The sequence below is a fragment of the Suricata suricatta genome, chromosome 12, assembly GCF_006229205.1.
Source record: "Suricata suricatta isolate VVHF042 chromosome 12, meerkat_22Aug2017_6uvM2_HiC, whole genome shotgun sequence".
Taxonomy (NCBI): Eukaryota; Metazoa; Chordata; class Mammalia; order Carnivora; family Herpestidae; genus Suricata; species Suricata suricatta.
In genome coordinates this window covers 44,315,532-44,334,230 of record NC_043711.1, presented here as the reverse complement: position 1 = coordinate 44,334,230, position 18,699 = coordinate 44,315,532, and the positions used below count along the sequence as shown (strand labels likewise).

The following is an 18,699-nucleotide window of genomic DNA, read 5'->3' as shown; positions in this document are numbered from 1 at the left end:
ATTTCTTCTGCCCATTTTAAATTGGATTATTCTTTTTTTTGGTGTTGAGTTTTATAAGTTCTTTATGTAATTTGGATCATAACCTTTTATTGGATATATCATTTATGAATATTTTCTTCCATTCCATAGGTTGCCCTTTAGTTTTGTTGATAGCATCCTTTGCTGTGCAGGAGCTTTTTAGAGAGAAAAACCTGATGAACACGTGAATGGGGGATGGGTTAGAGGGGTGATGGGGATGGAGGAGGACGCTTGTTGAGATGAACACATGGAAATGTATAGAAGCACTGAATCACTATACTGTACACCTGAAAGTAGTATTACACTGTATGTTAACTAACTGAAATTTAAATAAAAACAGATACAAAAGAAGGAACATAACATCACTTCTGCCATATTCACTGGTCACAAAAATGAGCTCTGATACAGTAAAAAAGAAAAAAGAAAAAAGAAAAAAAAGACATGAAATGACATGATCATATGAATAGATGCAGAGAAAGCATTTGACAAAAGCAAACAAAACAAAACAAAATTATTCATGATGAAAACTATTCAACAAAGAATGGGGGAAATTCTTCAACTTAATAAAAAGAAATCCAAAAAACCTACAACTAACATCCTAATTAATGGTCAGAAATTTGAAGCTTTCCTGCTAAGATCAAGAACAAGGCAAGGATGTTTATTTTCATCATTACTCTTCAACACTGTACTAGAAACCCTAGTAATTCAGTAAGACAAAAAAAAAATGAGGAGTAAAGGGTATACAGATTGGAAAGAAAAAACTAAAATGGTCTTATATTTTTCTCGGATGACATGATTCTCTACGTAGAAAATCTGAAAGAATCAACATAACAAAATGCCTGGAACTAATAAGCAATTATAGAAATGTTGCAGAATACAAGGTTAGTATAGAAAAGTCACCTGCTCTCCAATATAGCAGTAACAAAAAAGTTAATTAGAAATTAGGACACATTACCATTTATATAGCATTCAAAAAATAAAATACTTAGGTATAAATCTAACAAAATACATACAAGAACTATATGAGGAAAACTATAAATCTCTGATGAAAGATATCAAAAAAGAACTAAATAAATGGATAGATATTCTATGTTCACAGATAGGTACATTCAATAATGTGAATATGTTGGTTTCACCCCCATCTTGATCTATAGGGTAAATGCAATCCTAATCAAAATCCCAGCAAATTAGGGTATGGACACTGACAAACTGAATCTAAAGTTTACAAGGAAAGGCAGAAGACAGAATAGCCAACTCATTATTGAAGAACTAAGTTGGAGGACTGGCAACTCAAGACTTACTAACCTTAGGGGTGGATTCAGGAGCAGAATCCCAGTATGGCCTCAGATCAAAAACAAACAACTGATGTTTCTTCCCCAGGACAAACATCATCTCCTAAGTGAGTGATGAAATTTTACGGGAAGTTGTGGAGAACCAAGATGAAATTCACATCAGAATCTCCCCTAAGTTTTCTTTAAATATCTGCGTCTTCCTCAAAGTTTTCGCCCCATGATACTACCTTGCTCACATCCCCCAATTTTCTTTTGTAACAGTCTCCAAAGAACAGTCATTCCACAAAGTCTTCTCCAAGTCCCTCTTCAAATTCCCACACCTTGCATATCCCAATTAACCCAGGAAATGTTACGAAATTCTTAGGAAAAGAAGAATATGAGTTTTTTGACTATGTGAAAATGAAAATTTTTATGAATGATAATAAAGTTAGCAGATAAGTGACATACTGAAAGAAGATAATTCCAGTGGATTAAGATATAATCAAGAGCTTGAATACATAACGGCTTACCGCAAATCTGTAAAACAAAAGTTCTGAATTCCAACAGGAGAAATGAACAAAGGGATACAGATCTGCAATTAATGGAAGAAGCCTTTATCATGAGACAGGAAATGACAAGTACATACTGTGAGTTCATGTCTATGTAAAGAATTTTCTTCTGTGACCTCAGAAAAACACTGTCTGCTGGAACATGATATAGATGAGATGAAAATCTGATATATCTAAATGTCAGTTTCATTGATTCATCTCTGACAAAAATAAAAAAGCAGTTTGTGCTTTGTTTTTGTACCTTTCAAGAGCTCTACTGCCAGATTTAAACATGTTTTTGGATGTTCTTCTATATCGTAATCTGGGTAGCTGAGCTCTTGTCAATTTTTCTAGCCAGAAATAAAGAAGTTATTTTTTTTCTCTTTTTCCTGCAGAAGTAATCTTCCATCTCACAAGAAAGAGTAAGTACTAAGTTCCCAACTGTCTTGATTTGGGGGAGTCAGATATAATTCTAAAATTTTCTTTGATATACAAAATACTACTAAGCACATGGAAAGGTTCTCAATCTCATTATTGATCTGAGAAATAAGGAGTTGGGGATAATGAGATTCCACTTCTCAACTATCTGTTTTGCAAAAGAAGAAATCATAAAAATTAAGAAAAAAAGCAGGTGTGGGAAAGGATTTGGGTTAACAGGCACCCTGATGTTCTGCTGATAGGAAAATAAGTTGCTGCCCCTCTCCTGGAGAATGATTTAGAAACAATGCTATCATTATTTCTAATAGTGGTAATAGTAATAATAGCATTAACAAGAGCAAAAACATGTATTATTCTAAGTACCATGTGAGTGTGTGTGTGTGTGTGTGTGTGTGTGTGTGTGCGTGCGCACAGAGTACCTCTGAATAAGGTGCTATTATCACTTCAGTTTTACATATAAGAAACTGAAGCATAGAGAGATAAAAATCAACAGTCTGTAAGAGAATGAAATCAGTTTTAGAAGTTGCAATTCTGAGTTCTGTTTTTGTTTTTTTTAATGATTAAACTATAACATTCCAATCAGGTCCAACGATTCCTTACCTGAACAAATATCCCCAGAAAACTCTCTGAGAATCAAGGCTTTATTATTATTCCTTCAAAACACTATTAACTGTTCTTTTCCTTACCTAGCTTATTACTCTGAACACTCTCAGAACTACTTCAACTGGAATCTGATTGTTAGTTATTTTAAAACCACGGAAAAATCAAAGAGAAATTAAAAGCCTCACAATACATAGCTGTTCAAGTTCATCCAGGAGCTCCGAATTATTATTATTCTTTCCCTGTCTTTCTCCCCCTCCATCCACCGCTTCCTCCCTCCCTTCATCCATCCATCCATCTCTCTGTTCATATTAAGATAGTACTGTAGTTTTCTTTATTTAGGTCTTGCACACCAATACCAAATTTTAACATGTATTTTATCTTTTGAGGGTTTTTTTTTTTTGGCCTATTATACTTTTTTATTGGTTACTGTTGGTATGTAAGAAAGCTATTACTTTTGTAAATTTACCCTGTATCTGTTCAGTAGACTGAACTCCAATTAATTTTTAAAAATTTAAAGTTGACACTGTTGGGTCCTGAGTAGCCTGAATATCATTTTGTCCTTAAATAATGGTAACTTTGTTTCCTTATTTTCAGAGTTAAATCATTTATTCCTGTTCATACCTTTTTACATTGGTCCAATCATTTCCAAATGGTTTTAAAATAATGGTATTTGTGTGGTTCCTTTCTTGTTGCTGATTTAAATAAAAATATTCCTGGTATTTCTCTTTAAGGACATTTTTGGGATGTGGAGGAATTATTTTTCTGTTTCTAAAATGGGTCGTTAATTTTGTTGCATGTCTTCTAGGTACCCATTAAAAATAGTGTGGTCTATTTTAATAGTCTATTGATACGACATATGCACATTGGCTAGAATATCTCCATGTAGTTTACAAAGATTATTATTATTATTATTATTTTAATATAATGCTCAGTCTGGTTTGATGCAATGTCATTTAGGTTTTCATACTATATTTATGACATTAATTTATATCTACGAACTATCTGATATCTTGCCAGGTTTTGTTATTAGGAGTATGTTAGCCTCACAAAATAAATTGATTTTAAGATATTTAAACTTTTTGTGTTGTCAAATAGTTTATATAACAGAATGTTTATTTGTTTCCTGAATACTTGAAAACAATTACCAGTAAAATGATCAGCTGGTTGAGTGTCCGACTCTTGATTTAAGTTCAGATCATTATCTGATGATTCCTGGGATTGGGCCCTGTGTCTAACTAACTTAGAGCTGAGAGCATGGATCTTGCTTGGGACCCTCTCTCCTTCTCTTTCTCTGACCTTCCCCTGCTTGTGCGTGCACTCTCTCTCTCAAAATAAAAATAAACAGACATTTAAAAAATTACCTGGGTGCACCTGGGTGGCTCAGTCGGTTAAGCCTCTGACTTCAGCTCAGGTCATGATCGCAAGGTTCCTGGGTATGAAACCCATGTAGAGCTTTGTGCTGACAGCTCAGAGCCTGGAGCCTGCTTCCAATTCTGTGTCTCCTTCTCTCTCTGCCCCTCCCCCACTTGTGCTCTCTCTCTCTCTCTCTCTCTCTCTCTCTCTCTCTCTCTCTCAAAAATAAATAAACACTAAAAAAAATTATCTGGCCCTAAAATCCGTTTTTTTTTTCTTTTTTTTTGTGAGGGGGTGGCTGGTGGCGGTTCCTGATTTACGTTTTCATACTTAATAGATCTACTTAGGTTCTTCTAATTCTTCTTAATTTTTATCATTTATATTTTCCCAGAAATTTTCCATTTAATTGGATTCCGTTAAATATATACAAGTTGAATATGGAATGCTCTGTTTTTAAATATTTCTTTCTTAACTGTTACCTTCTTTCTCACTTCTAATTTTAGCTTTATCTTTATTCTTCACTGATATATTTGAGAGCTGATCCATTGCTTTTCAACATTCCATCTACCCCTTTTGTTTTTCTATCTCCTTTGTATATAATAGTTTGCTATTTTTTCCCTAAATTTTACAAGGCTGAGAAAAGAATGAAAAGGAATGTATATTTTCCATTTGTATGGTAAATTTTTATATGTATCTGTTTCTCCCATTATAATATAGCATCAAAATTGTTGTTTTTTTCTAACTTTAGCAAATTGATCTGTTGGCACTTAGAAGAAGAGCTCTCAGAGGCTACACACCAATTTTGTTTCTCACTTTTCTCTGAGCTTTTGACTTGATGTATTTTATTTTATTTTTAATTTTTTAATGTTTTATCTGTTTTTGATACAGAGAGAGACAGAGCATGAGAGGGGGAGGGGCAGAGAAAGAAGAGACACAGCATCTGAAGCAGGCTCCAGGCTCTGAGCTAGCTGTCAGCACAGAGCCTGATGCGGGGCTTAAACCCACAAACTTGAGATCTGACCTGAGCCGAAGCCGGAGGCTTAACCGACTGAGCCACCCAGGCGCCCTGACTTGATGTATTTTAATGGTACATTATTTAGAGTACTATAGTTTGTGATTATTATACCTTCATGACAGAGCAAAGTTTTCTCAAAATATATTTATCCTTCTTACTCTTCTTGAATTATGACTTTTACAAAATAACACTTGTTTCTCTTTTTTGTTGCATTTGACTGATAAATATTTGCCTATCTTTTCACTTATGTCCTTTTATAGCCTTCATTGTTGTAACTCTGATATTTTTATGGGTTTTAGTTCAAGCAACATGTTACTTGATTTGACTTCTGCCAAGCTTCTTATAAATGTAAACCGTACAGGGAAAATCACTAGGGTGGATTTGGACCATTCATCCTAATAAACATTTTACTTGATGAACAGAGTCCTGGGCTGCCAATCACACTTTAAGGAGAAACTGAGCCTCTATATGCCTGGTTGAGCAAATGATAAGTTAGGGAAATAAACTCAACTTCACCTGCTTGGTGCCTCTCCCTTTTTCCAATAAGCATTGTTTATTCATCCCTAAGCAGCACTGTACAAGGAGATGGGCTTCAAGATGAAGACGAGTAAGTTCTCTTTTCTAATCCCCAGTTTTACAGACTCCTTCCTGAGTATATTATCTTTCTTTAAGTGTTCATTTTTGAAAGAGAGAGAGAGCGCAAGTGTGAGCCAGCAGGGCAAATGGAGAGAGATAGGGGGACAGAAGATCTGAAGTGGGCTGTGCGCTGACAGCAGAGAGCCCGAGGTGGGCCTCAAACTCAGCAAGAGCATGACCTGAGCTGACATTGACCGCTCAACCAACTGAGCCACCCGGGCTCCTCTCCTGAGTATATTTTCTTAATGATCATTCCAATGATCAATGACATTTCCAATTTGGACAACATTTAAAATTTATAGGACACTGAGAGTGGGAAATGCTTAAAAACTCAGAATGTCACTGCAAGTAATGTTTGGAATAAGTGCTTTGGCTCAGATTTGTATGATGCACATATATATGCAAACAGACCTTTTTAAAAATATAGTTTTATATTATAAAAAAACTGCTATTTTCAAACTTTCAGGTCTCATACACTAATAATTCTACGAAACAAAGCAATTTAAAGTGACCACATTTTGGGGCACTGGGTGGCTTGCTGGTTGAGCGTCTGACTTTAGCTCAGGTCATGATCTTATGGTTTGTGGGTTTGAGCCCCGCGTCAGGCTCTGTGCTGACAGCTTGCTCAGAGCCTGGAGCCTGCTTGGGATTCTGTGTCTCCCCTTCTCTCTGCCCCTCCCCTGCTCATGTTCTGTTTCTCTGTCTCTCAATAAAAAATAAAAGTAAAAAAAAAATTAAAGTGACCACATTGTATTATTAAACACAAAGGGTTCCTTTTACAGGTATTTTTTTCTGCCACCAAGAGCCACGAAATGCTCAAGTCTCCAGTCTCACGAGTCGCTGCCATAATGAAGGTGAGCCTGGGCTGCAGGAAATAAATCGCCCTGGAGTCAGCCACTCACAGGAATGGCAGACTGGTTGTCACTGCTAAACCTCTTACTGCTTCCAGTGACGTTTATCCACACACATTCTAATTCATCATAGATCCAATTCCACAAGATGTTTGTAAAGCTGTACAGCGTGGCTCTATACATTCTTCATTTCTAAAGCACCTGCACCACATCAAGCTTATCAAAGCACAGCCATTTAAACATCCATTACAATATACACTGAACCCCTTTTGTGTTCTGGTTTGAAAGTTTCTATTTATAGTAAGCCCCTGGTCACATCATATGTGTAAGTCCAAAAGGTAACTTACTAGGCAATCAGAATTGTCCTTGAATGTTCTTAAAATTATACATAAATTGCCATGCCCCAGACACCCAGGTCCCAATTTGTAATATTCTTCTGTTTTTCTTTAACGTTGGGCTATTATCTCTCTGATTTCTATTTATTATTTTATTTAATTTACTTTATATTTTGACTGAATATATGGAGTGGAATTATGTTGGTTAAATAGGATTATAATAAAATGTTATTGTATACATATTGCTGAGTCTATGGCTCTTCTTATAGCTGCATATACATGATATAAAAGTGTATACAAATGAATACACACATTCTTAGGTACATACAAATAATGTATAAAAATATGCAGACATAGGGAAATGGGAACAGAACAGTATTCCAGGAGGAGATGACTGCATAAAATCTCATAAGGGGGGGGTGGGGGGGTAGGGAATACGGCAAATACTAAAAGCTGATGTGAGAAGAGACCAGAAAATGAGGGACAAAATGTTAAGTGACTCACCAATGCCATCACCTTAAGAGCCACAGAACCTAGAATTCATACGTGTCTGAACACAACTGGCTTGTTTTTCCCAGTCACACCACACTGTGCTTACACTTCAGATTTGCATGGCAAACAGTGGGCTTAAGTGGCATTGTTTTTACTGCTGATTTATTTATACAACTTTCTGTGTACCCACAGGCACAGGCTGTGATATACCTCTCCCATACCTCTCTCTTGTGATATGCCAATTTGGTTTAGTCACTTGGCTAACAAACTTTTCTGAATGTATAACCACGCAGGAGCCTGTGACTGGCTGGATGTTCACCTACACAACAGACCTGATCTAAACTGCTAGAGCTTTCTAAGCTTATGGATTTTTCCCAAAAGGTGTGTGTTTTTTACAATAAATGAATGAGTATTGAATACTCAAGGCATGGTCCAATAACACCCTACTGTATAATCACAATGACACCTGGCTGAATCAGTTAAAAGCTATAAGTGGATCTTCAATTAAAAATTTTTTTTTTAGCATGTATTTACTTTTGAGAGAGGGAGAGAGAGAGAGAACAAGTGGGGGAGGGACAGACAGGTAGACACAGAATCAGAAGCAGGCTCCAGGCTCCAAGCTGTCAGCACAGAGCCTGATGTAGGGCTTGAACCCACGAACCGTGAGATCATGACCCAAGCTGAAGTCATATGCTTAACTGCCTAAGCCACCTAGGTATCTCTCTTCCATTTTCTATCTAAACTATGCCTCCCCCTTTAAAAATATGGTTCTTACAATCTACCTTTTTCTGCAACTTCCTGACTCACACTTTGCTACTTTTGATAACAGGAGATATATCCATGAACGCACTGGATAAAGAGAAGCAGACTTTCTAGGTTAATGTGAATGTTGCATTGAATATATAATCAGAGGACAAGAGTTGTTGTGTGATTCCCTTCTCTTGTAACAGAAAACCAATTTACTTAATTGCCTGTGCTTAAGGGTAATGTCATCTTGTACGGCTTACTGTTTTATTCTGACGGGAGAATATTAAGTTACTAATGGCTTAAGTCCACACACACACACACACACACACACACACACATCATATGCCATGAACTCACATGCTAGAAAAAGAACCAAATTGGCAGGTGGTAGTATTAACTTATGAAATTTCACGTTTTAGACACCTGACTCTTGTAAAGAGATGATTTTATACCTTATGTAGGACCTATCATTCAAGCAAGAATGCGTAAATTACATTAAAACCTCAAATATTCTTAACTCCAAGCTCCTCTCACAGAAAGCAGTCATCTGGCTCAGTCTCAAGTGAGCACTTCCTTAAGAATGTTTGATGAATATTAAAATCAAATTACTTTGGGCTTCTAGTCTCTCATGATTTCTCTAGCATTGGTGAAGACGGAGGACACTGTATTCGATAAAACACCATCAACAATTTAATATCTAGGTAAAACATAAACACAGTTATCTACATTAGACAGTAAAGGAAATAAATGTTTCAAATAAGACTCTTTATCTAAGAACTAAGGTTAGGACGAGAGCTGAGTTTAAAGAGAAGCCTTTTCCAGAACGGATAAGGGGACTTTATGACGATAACATTCTAGGCTTTTCTGTTTTCTTCTGCCTTCCCTCAGGGAAAGGACAAATTCTGAGTACGGAGTAGAGTTGCCCAAGAATACTGGCAGATGCCTTTTCTTACTGCGACAGAAGAAATTTGTGACTTTTTATAAAAAGGATATTTAAAGCAATGGTGAAAGAAATGCTAATAGATTGTAGTGAATGGTGAAGCCTTCTAAGGCCTTAAATCGGCCAGGATAATTAGAGAAACTAGAACTTCTAAAATGGAATAAGCCTGATTAAAGAAAATAGGAAAGGCAATAAAACTGTACTTAACTATGGCTGGGTATCTAAACATCTCCACTTTTTTCTCCTGTAAGAGACCATCTGTATCAGTTACCAGGGGTGCTGTAACTAAGTAACACAAACCGGGTGGGTTTAAACAGAATTTTATTCCCTTTACAGTTCTTGGAGGCCAAAAGTCTGAAGTCAAGCTCCCTCTCTAAAATCTCTAGGATAGGACCTTTCCTTGCCTCGTCCAAACTTCTGGAAGCTCCTGGCATTCCTTGGCCTATGGAAGGATAGCTTCAATTTCTGCTTGCATCTTCACACTGGCATCTGTGTCCGTGTGTATTAAAAAAAATTATTTTGAGAAAGACAGAGAGAGAGAGAGAGAGAGAGTGCGAGTGGGGGAGGGGTGCAGAGAGAGACACACAGAGTCCGAAGCAGGCTCCAGGTTCTGAGCTGTCAGCACAGGGCCTGACGCGGGGCTTGAGCTCCAACACCACGAGATTGTGACCTGAGCCAAAGTCAAACGCCTAACTGACTGAGCCACCCAGGAACCCTGCATCTTGTCTTTATGCGGTGTTCTCTCTATATGTTTATGTCCAACTCTACCTCTTAAATTTTTTTTCATCGAGGTAGAGTTGACATACAATATAATATTAGTTTCAGGTGAACCACATAGTGATTCTTCAATTATCTACATTATAAAATGCTCACCACATTGAGTGTAGTTAGCTTCTGTAACCATACAAGGTTATTAAAATATTATCGACTCTACTCCCTACACTGTACTTTTGATCCCCATGACTTATTTATTTTCTAATTCCAAGCTTGTCCCTGTTTATCCCATTCATCAAATCTCCCTCTTCTTACAAGGACATCAGTCATATTGGATTAGGGTCCATTCTACTCTGCTATGACATCGCTGTAACTTAACTCAATGTACCTGCAAAGGGCCTAATTTCAAATGAAGTCCCCTTCTGAGGTCCTGGTATAAAGAAAAATATTTTCTGCATCTCATTTACTGTCCACTACCACACTCATATTTGGAACACAGCACAATACTCCTGATATCAGATGTGTGTGTGTTCTCCACAGCAAGCGATCCTCTGACACAAGTTGTATGTCTTATAATTCCGTTCGGACACTGCCTGCCTGGAGTTGGCACTGGGTTCCGGGAGTTAAGAGCTGAGTCCCAGAGGACTGTCCCCATTTAGACACCAATTGCAAGTCTCACACAGTTACCTGCTTTTCTGACCAACTGGCTATAAATTGGGGTTCCCACGACCCTCTGCTTGGGTTCAGTCACTTGCTAGCACAGCTCCCAGAACTCAGGGAAACACTTATCTACATACATCCGTTTACTGTAAAGGATATAAGAAAGGATGCAGATGAAGAGGTTCATAGGATGAAGCTCAGGAGGGTCCTGGGTATAGGATGATTTTCTGTGCAAGAGGATTTGAAATGTGCCACCTGCCCGGCATGTAGATGTGTTCACCAGCCTAGAAACTTAGGAAACCCTATACTTTTGGGATTTGTGCGGGGGCTTCATGACAGTAGGCCAGAGCTCAATCTCTAGCTCCTCTTCCCTTCTCAGAGGACGAGTGATAGAGCGAAAACTTCTAAGCTTCTAATCATGGTTTTTCTGGTGACCGGCCTTCCTCCTCAAGCTACTCAGGAGCCCACCAAAAGTCACTTCAACGAACAAAAATTTTTCTATCACCCAAGCTCTGTGGCAGGAACCAGGGGCAGTGACTGATATATTTTATTATTTCACAATCAGGCTTTAGGACTTGAGCACATCTTTTTTGGGGGCAGGCAAATAACTGAAGTCATAACATTATCCTTTTAAGTTGCACATGATATTAATGTGTTGATATACCTGTGTGTACCTGTATCTACATTTAACATAAATATCTTTGTCAAATGAATACAGCTGAATTGTCTATCATGTCATTTTTCTTTTCACTCAAAGGAGAAAACTTGGACTCTACTCTATATCACTGACATCTTAGTCAAACAGAATGAAGCTATCCCTGACTCAGCATGAAGAGGCCCAGCTGGCCTTGGGATTCTGGATTCACAGACATATGAGCAGCAAGGAGGGGTCTGCTCTTGGTTTGTGTGGCCCATCGACACTGTGGTCACTTCTGTTTATTTTTTTAAAGTTTATTTATTTATTTTTGAGAGAAGAGAGAGAGAAGAGAAGGGCAGTGGCTGAAGAGAAGGAGAGAGAAAATCTCAAGCAGCACGTCAGCGTGGAGTGGGATGTGGGGTCCGAACTCACAAACCACGAGATGATGACTTGAGCCAAAATCAAGAGTTAGATGCTTAACCAGCTGAGCCACCCAGGTGCCCCAGCAATGAATCACTTCTTAATAGTTCTCCTCAAAGTGTCAGTTCCTCCTTAAATTCTGTAATTATTTCTCACATAGAACCATCACAAATGGGGAGACAGAGTGGAACATAAGAAACTATTTGTGTTTTCAGCATATATAGATTTAGGCTTGAAACTAGGTTCCATACTAACTAGCCCTAGGCAAGTTAATAAACTTTTCAAATCCTTAGTTTTGTGTCTGTGAAATGAAAATCCTCACTGCTAATGCCCAGAGTGACTTCAAGGATCAACACGGATAAAGCTCCCGGCTTGATACAAAGGAGGCACTTAGCAAATGTGACTTGGTTCAACTTCATAATCTATCTGGCAAGTTGAAAGTCAATACCCATATAAAAAAATTTTTTCTCTTCCATAGGGTACTAATGACCAAAGTATCCTGGTGATAATTAAGTATCTAATATAAATACAAACATACTTTAATTAAAATTATAATTCACAAGTGGAAGTCACTATGTTCGCTTTCTGGTAACTACAATCACAAAATTAGTTCACAACAGAACTGGGAACGCAGACTTACTCACAGCGCCAACATTCCCGAACATCACGTACATGCCTGGTGGTTTTTTAGGGGTGACGTGTCACAGCCACGTGTGATATAAAAAGCAGGCGGGAAGTGGCACAACTTACCCCACCAACCTTCTCAAAGTGAGATCCATCTTTCTTAAAATCTGCAAGGGCCCCGTTGAAATACCAGGTAAACATGATGTCTAACAAGGGATCGTGCTGCACTTGGCAGGGCAAAATGACACTTTCGCCAACAGAGACATCCATGTTGGATGGTGCCAGAGTTATTCTCGTTGGTTCTATTAAGGAAACAATAAAGTTTTAGGTAAAACTGTAGCATTTTTATTTCGATGAAAGCATTTTCACAAACACATTGTTAATCTAACATTTAGTGTACATAACTGAAAGTCTTTAACATTAATATAGACATTTTAATGCAGATCTGTAATGTATTTCATTGGCTCCACAAATTCTTGTTCAATGATTTAGGAAATTTGAAATTAGAGAGTACAGTAGTTTAAAAATTAAAGTCACCTATAAACAAGAGTTATAATACTACTACAAAATCAATTTTAACTTAGTTTTATTGCTTTGTGAAATACAGGGGTAGAAGTAGAAAGCACTGAATTTTCACTACCTTTGAATGACTCAAATGTATTACGATCAAAATTTAAGTAGACTCAAACATTGGTGACAAAGGCGACACAAAAGACATCCAGAACAGGTACTATAAGAGGGATATGGAGTTAAAATGTTAATTACATGTCTGTTTTCCCCCAGATGTCCACATGTGCATTTCTTCCTCCCTATCATTACAACAGTCCTTCCAGCTGGTCTGAATTAAACTTCTTTGGACCCCACTGTTCCATTTCTACTCATTTGGTGACTCCCTATTGCAGCACGTCTTCAAACAATCATTTATGGATGTTGTCTACAATTCCTCTACTAAATCCCCTCTTTAACCACTCTTGTTAGGCTGTGGCTTCCCGTGACTCATTTGCTCTTAAGGTTCCCAAGAATCACCCTGTTGCAAACCAGTGGGGCATCTTCCAATTTCATGTTACTTAATTGATGTTTCAGCAGTAGTTGCTACCTTTGATCACTGTCTTCCTGTCAGTTCACTTTCTTTGCTTGGTTTCTGGAACACCAAACCCTCTTTGTTTTCTAGAACCACGCTGGTCACTCCTCTCTGGTCCCTCTTCTTTCCCTATGTCTCGTAATATTAGATTGCCTCAGGCTCAATTCTTGGTTCTCTTATTTTGCCTTCACTCAATCCCTTGGTATCTAGTCTTTTCTTTTCAAGTACTTATCTGTATGCTAACAATTCCCAAACTTGTGTTTCTGTCCTCAATCTTTCTCCCCAAATCCAGATTCATATATCCAACTACCTATCTGGGATACCTACTTGGGTGTGATTATAGACATTATTGTTCACTGTTATTTCCTTAAACACACAGAATCGGATTAAGTTAGCAACACCTCTGAATTCAGGCATGGCCGAATGCTAATTCTCGGCCAAAGAAATGGCAGTTGGAGCTCTGTGTGGCAGTGACAGGCAGAAGTCTGGGAGAACCTTGAGGCCATCTGACATGTAGTCTTTCCTCTTCCACTGTGACGGGCAATGTGCTAGAGAATGGAGGCACCAGGACCCTTGATTCCTTAATGAAGACCACATAGCTGACCCACCATGGATTAGTGACATAAGCCAAAAGTTAAGTATTTGCTTATGCTAATGTTGTTTATGCCAGAATCCTGTGGTTTGCTTTCCACAAAGAGAGCCTGATGAACATTTCATACTCTAACATATTCAAACCGAAACTCCTCACCTACCTCCTCCCCAAACTGTGCAATCCTCAGCCTTTTCAGTCTCAGTTGTTTTGACAGTCATTCTTTCTGTTATTCATCAAACATCCTGCAACCCGCCTTGTCTCCTTTATTTCTCTTGGTCCTCTAGTCTGTCAGCAACTCCTGTTGACTCTACAAGCTGAGTATTTGCAGAATCCGATCCTTTCCCATCAACTCCTCTGTTGCAACTTTCACTTGAGTCATTATTGCCTCCTGTCTGGTTTGCCACCATGGTCTTCTGAGGTCTCTCCCACTTCTACTCTTGAATCCTCAGTCTGTTTTCATCAGAGTGGCTAGACCAAACCTTTAAAAATGTATTTTACATCACGCTACTCCTCTGCTGATTTGCACCAGCCTCTACTTTTCACTTCAATTAAAAGCCAAAGTCCTCACAAAGTCTACACAGTTCTTCCATGATTGTCCCTAAGGAATCTATTAGTAAACTCCTCTGTCTCCACAAAATCTCTGTCTCAAGCTCTCATTCTTTGGGCCTACTCCAATCACTACTCCAGTCACCATCTTTCTGCTCCAACTGACCTCTGCCATACACTACTCTGCATTTTCTCAATTGTTTGCATTTTTTCCTTGGATAATTCCCTTGTTTTTTATTTCTACTATGTATTTTCTACTTCTGGTAGAAGGTAAGAATCAGGAAGGCAGCATCTTTATCACTTTATTTACCAACAGAAGTCAAGCACCTGATACATAGTAGGTACTCATTTTTTTCTCAAACAAATAAACAACATATATCTGCAACCCTAAGTGACTCTCATTGATGGCAAGGATTGTTCCATGGATGTCAAAAGCTCCAGGAAATATCGATGATATTGTGCAAGAGTGCATTCAAAAGATCTGACATAAAGAACAGTGTAACATGAGATCATCAGTATACGCTAAAGAGATCATCAACATATGCTCTTTTTAATTCTTTATATACCTGCACATAACTGATATGTTCCCTGGAGCACACTATGCTATGTAAAGAAACATGAAGAATTGTTCTCTTTATTTCCACCTGTTAAAAGTAAAAGTGCAAACACAGGGTCTATATTCATGGTGCACTGCACAGTATAAATAATCTGTTTTTTTTCTTTGATATTAGTAACATACCATCTAGCTCATCTCTACAAAAGGCAATCTCTGGGAAATGTACGCACCTGTAACAACCAAGCGTGTTGTGCCATTTGCTTTCCCAAACTGGTTTTCGGCCATGCAGGTGTAAGTTCCAACATCAGCTTTAGTCACATTGACTATCTGAAGTCCTCCATCTTTTAAAAAAGAAATTCTAAGGAAAATACAAAGTAGACAAATAAGTATATACTAGTCATTGTTTCCCAAACAGCAATTTTTGTAGAAGTATTGCCTTAAGCTAGTACTTTTTATTATTTGTTTTAATGTCTATTAATTTATTTTGAGAGACAGTGCAAGTGGAGGAGGGGCAGAGAGAAAGGGAGACAGAATCCCAAGCAGGCTCTGCACTGTTAGTCAAGCTTGAGCCAGGGTTTGAACCCATAAACCTGTGACATCATGACCTGGCCCGAAACCAAGAGTCGGATGCTTAACTGACTGAGCCACCCAGGCGCCCCGTAAGCTAGTATTTTTACATCTAGATAAACCAGCCTTCTTGGAAATAAAGAAAACTAAAAGAAAAGTAATACACATACATACATGCACATGCGCGCACACACATTCACACACACAGCTGAGTAAAAAAGATGCTGACCAATTCGAACTTTTCTTGATCTTTTTTATGCAGCACAACTTAACAGCATTATTTAACATTACCCTAACTTTTAGGGATGCCTTTATCAAATAAGTGTGAAATGTTTTCTAAAAATATGTGCTGTGGGAGATTGCTCATGATGGGTTAGCTTTATAAGTTTGGAGAAAATAGAAAACAGACATGACATTAATTCCCTTAACTTTAAAACAGTTCATGAGAACAGAGAAACTCTCTTTCCTTTACATAATGAACTTGGGAGAGACACATTTGACTCAATATAAACTCAAATTTGACAAAATACCAAGTTCATGGTCACCTTTGAGCTATTGCAAAGAATATGGGCAATACAAATGAACATTAAATTAGAGTTTCTGAGCATATGCTTAAGGTACTTAAGGCTTCTGCATCTAACTAATTAATTAACGAAATACAAATGAGGGCCTTATACGTGCTAGGAATTATGAGACTCTCTGGATTATAGTGTGAGCAAGAAAGAAAGCCCCCACCTTCATGGAAATAACAATATAATGAGCACTGAGAAAATTAAAAAACTAAGTAAGTGAGACAAGTTCAGATATTTGAGAAGTACTCTGAAGAAGATAAATAGGGTGATACAACAAAGAATAAGATCTATAAGGAATGTTTCCTTGGTAGGGTGCTTCAGAAATGCCTGTGACAAGGTATCATTTGAAATAAGAAAGAAGAATCAGAAAGGGTTTATCTGTCCTTACTTAGATCCACAAATCTTCCTATTTCATCTACCCATAATTATTTCCCTTTCTTTGGATTCCTAAAATCTTTACTACCCATGCCATACATTTAACACTTAGGATGCCTTTTATCATGTATGATTCATCTCTTTGGTAGCTGAGTGTCATATCGATCCAAAGAGAGGGTAAATATCTTCAAAAGGTTTTCAATCCCAGTGTCAGCATGGCATAATATAGTAATCCATGGTCAATAAGTGTTTGCAACTTTCAGACTATAGAGTAGACATGAAAAGATACTGAGCACATGAGACTATGGTGGACGTTCTCAACTCAGTTTCTGGTTGTTATCTTGTTTGGTATAAGATTTTGAGGCGAGTGTGAAAAGTGTGGTTAGTCTGAGTTTTTGTATGAAAAATATACAAGACATACATTTTATATTACATATACCTATTTTTTATCTCTTTTATATTGCATATACATATAAATTCCTTTGATGGCCTGTAATTCACATTCACTCAAATTCTAGTTCCATTTTCTTGAGTGAGAAAGTGGTGGGCGGAGAGCAAGCACACACAGACCTGCTCATGATTCTGGGGAGAGTATCCATGAATGTTTGTTGCTCATGCGATTTTTTTTTTTCTCTTAGTATGTCAAGGAATGTTTGAAACAAAAAGGTTTGAGAACAATGCCCTAGAAAGCTGATAATCAGGGAACACAGAACATTGTATTTTAATTTGAGAAGCAAAGCAGAAAGGCTAAAAATGCCAGGAACTTTCCTGGGTAGCTCTGACAAAGGTGCTAGATCTGATTTCCCTCATGGAATCCTCACCACTTTATTGGGTATGAAATGCAGGCTGATCGAAGAAGAGATGATCAAAGAAAAATCACTTGATACCTTAGCATATCAGAGAACAAAGATTTTCTTAGTGTGCAATAGAAATTGAAAAAGGAGATTCTGCAGAGGGGCACAAGCAAATAAAGCACTTAAGATATGGAGAGTGTTTTCATAAACATGGGAAGTAAATGGAAAGAAATGTGAATCGGATCGTGTGATTTTGCTATAACCCTGGCTTAGAGGGCTTCTCTGGTATCACACTGCCCATAGGAGAAAAATTACATCCTAAGCCCGATACCTATTTTCTCATTGAAACCCTACTTCTAACTTTGGAAGGCCGTGTGAATTCTATCCCTTGTTTACTTTTCTTCAGTCATAAACACCTTCTTCTAAATGCTTTTATACTTCTTATTGTCTTGGGATCTTCATGCACACTATTCCCTATGTCTAAATAATGTGTGCCTAACCTTCATATTTTGGCCACCTTCTTGAACCATGGGTCAGATGAGATGTTCCTGTAAATGATTATAGATCTCCTATGCGTTTTTTTTAATGGCATGTGACACCTGGTCAATTACATATGTGTGTGATTATTTGACTAATGTTTTTCTCTAGTAAGCTCAGGGACTATAAGCTTGCTGGAGGTAGGAAGAGTGTTTAGACAGTGTCTGAATTACTCACCACTAAACTCCTAAAGCCACGAACCATTTCTGACACAGAGTAAATGTTCAAAATTAATACTTGTTGAATGAACAAATGACTGTATGCCTTTAGAGAGTCACTACAGAAGAACTTGGATTAGTGAAGGCAGGTTGCAAGGCATAGAAGACTTTGTAAAGTTCAAGTAAATAAATTTATGAAGTGTGTAAACTATTATACACATACATATATATTATACACATATATGTGTATACACACATATGCACATGTACATGCAAACAGTTTACCCTTGAACAACATGGGTTTGATCTGTGGGGATCCACTTATTCGCAGATTTTTTTCTATACAGTACAGTACTGGAAATGTATTTTCTCTTCTTTTTTATTTTATTTTTTTTAATTTTGGAGAGAGAGAGAATGAGTGAGGCAGGGAAGCAGAGGGAGGGAAGGAGGGAGAGAGCGAGTACGTGATTGAGACAGAGAGAGCAAGCATGTGTGTGAGAGAGAGAGAGAGAGAGAGAGAGAGAGAGAGAGAGAGAGAGAGAGAGAGAGAATCTTAAGCAGGTTCCATACTCGGCACAGAGCCTAGTGCAGAGCTTGATCCCATGACCCTGGGGTAATG

General features: G+C 37.7%; 1 protein-coding gene across 1 annotated transcript in view; it reads right to left on the bottom strand.

The window, feature by feature from the left end:
• Positions 1 to 18,699, bottom strand: part of CNTN3 (contactin 3) — a 240,047-nt gene that overhangs the window by 46,713 nt on the left and 174,635 nt on the right. Inside the window, exons 11-12 of the mRNA XM_029917321.1 lie at positions 15,308 to 15,435; positions 12,429 to 12,604 (exon numbers count right to left, since the gene is read on the bottom strand). Coding sequence (XP_029773181.1) covers positions 12,429 to 12,604; positions 15,308 to 15,435 — 304 coding nt within the window. The remainder of the gene's footprint in view (positions 1 to 12,428; positions 12,605 to 15,307; positions 15,436 to 18,699) is intronic.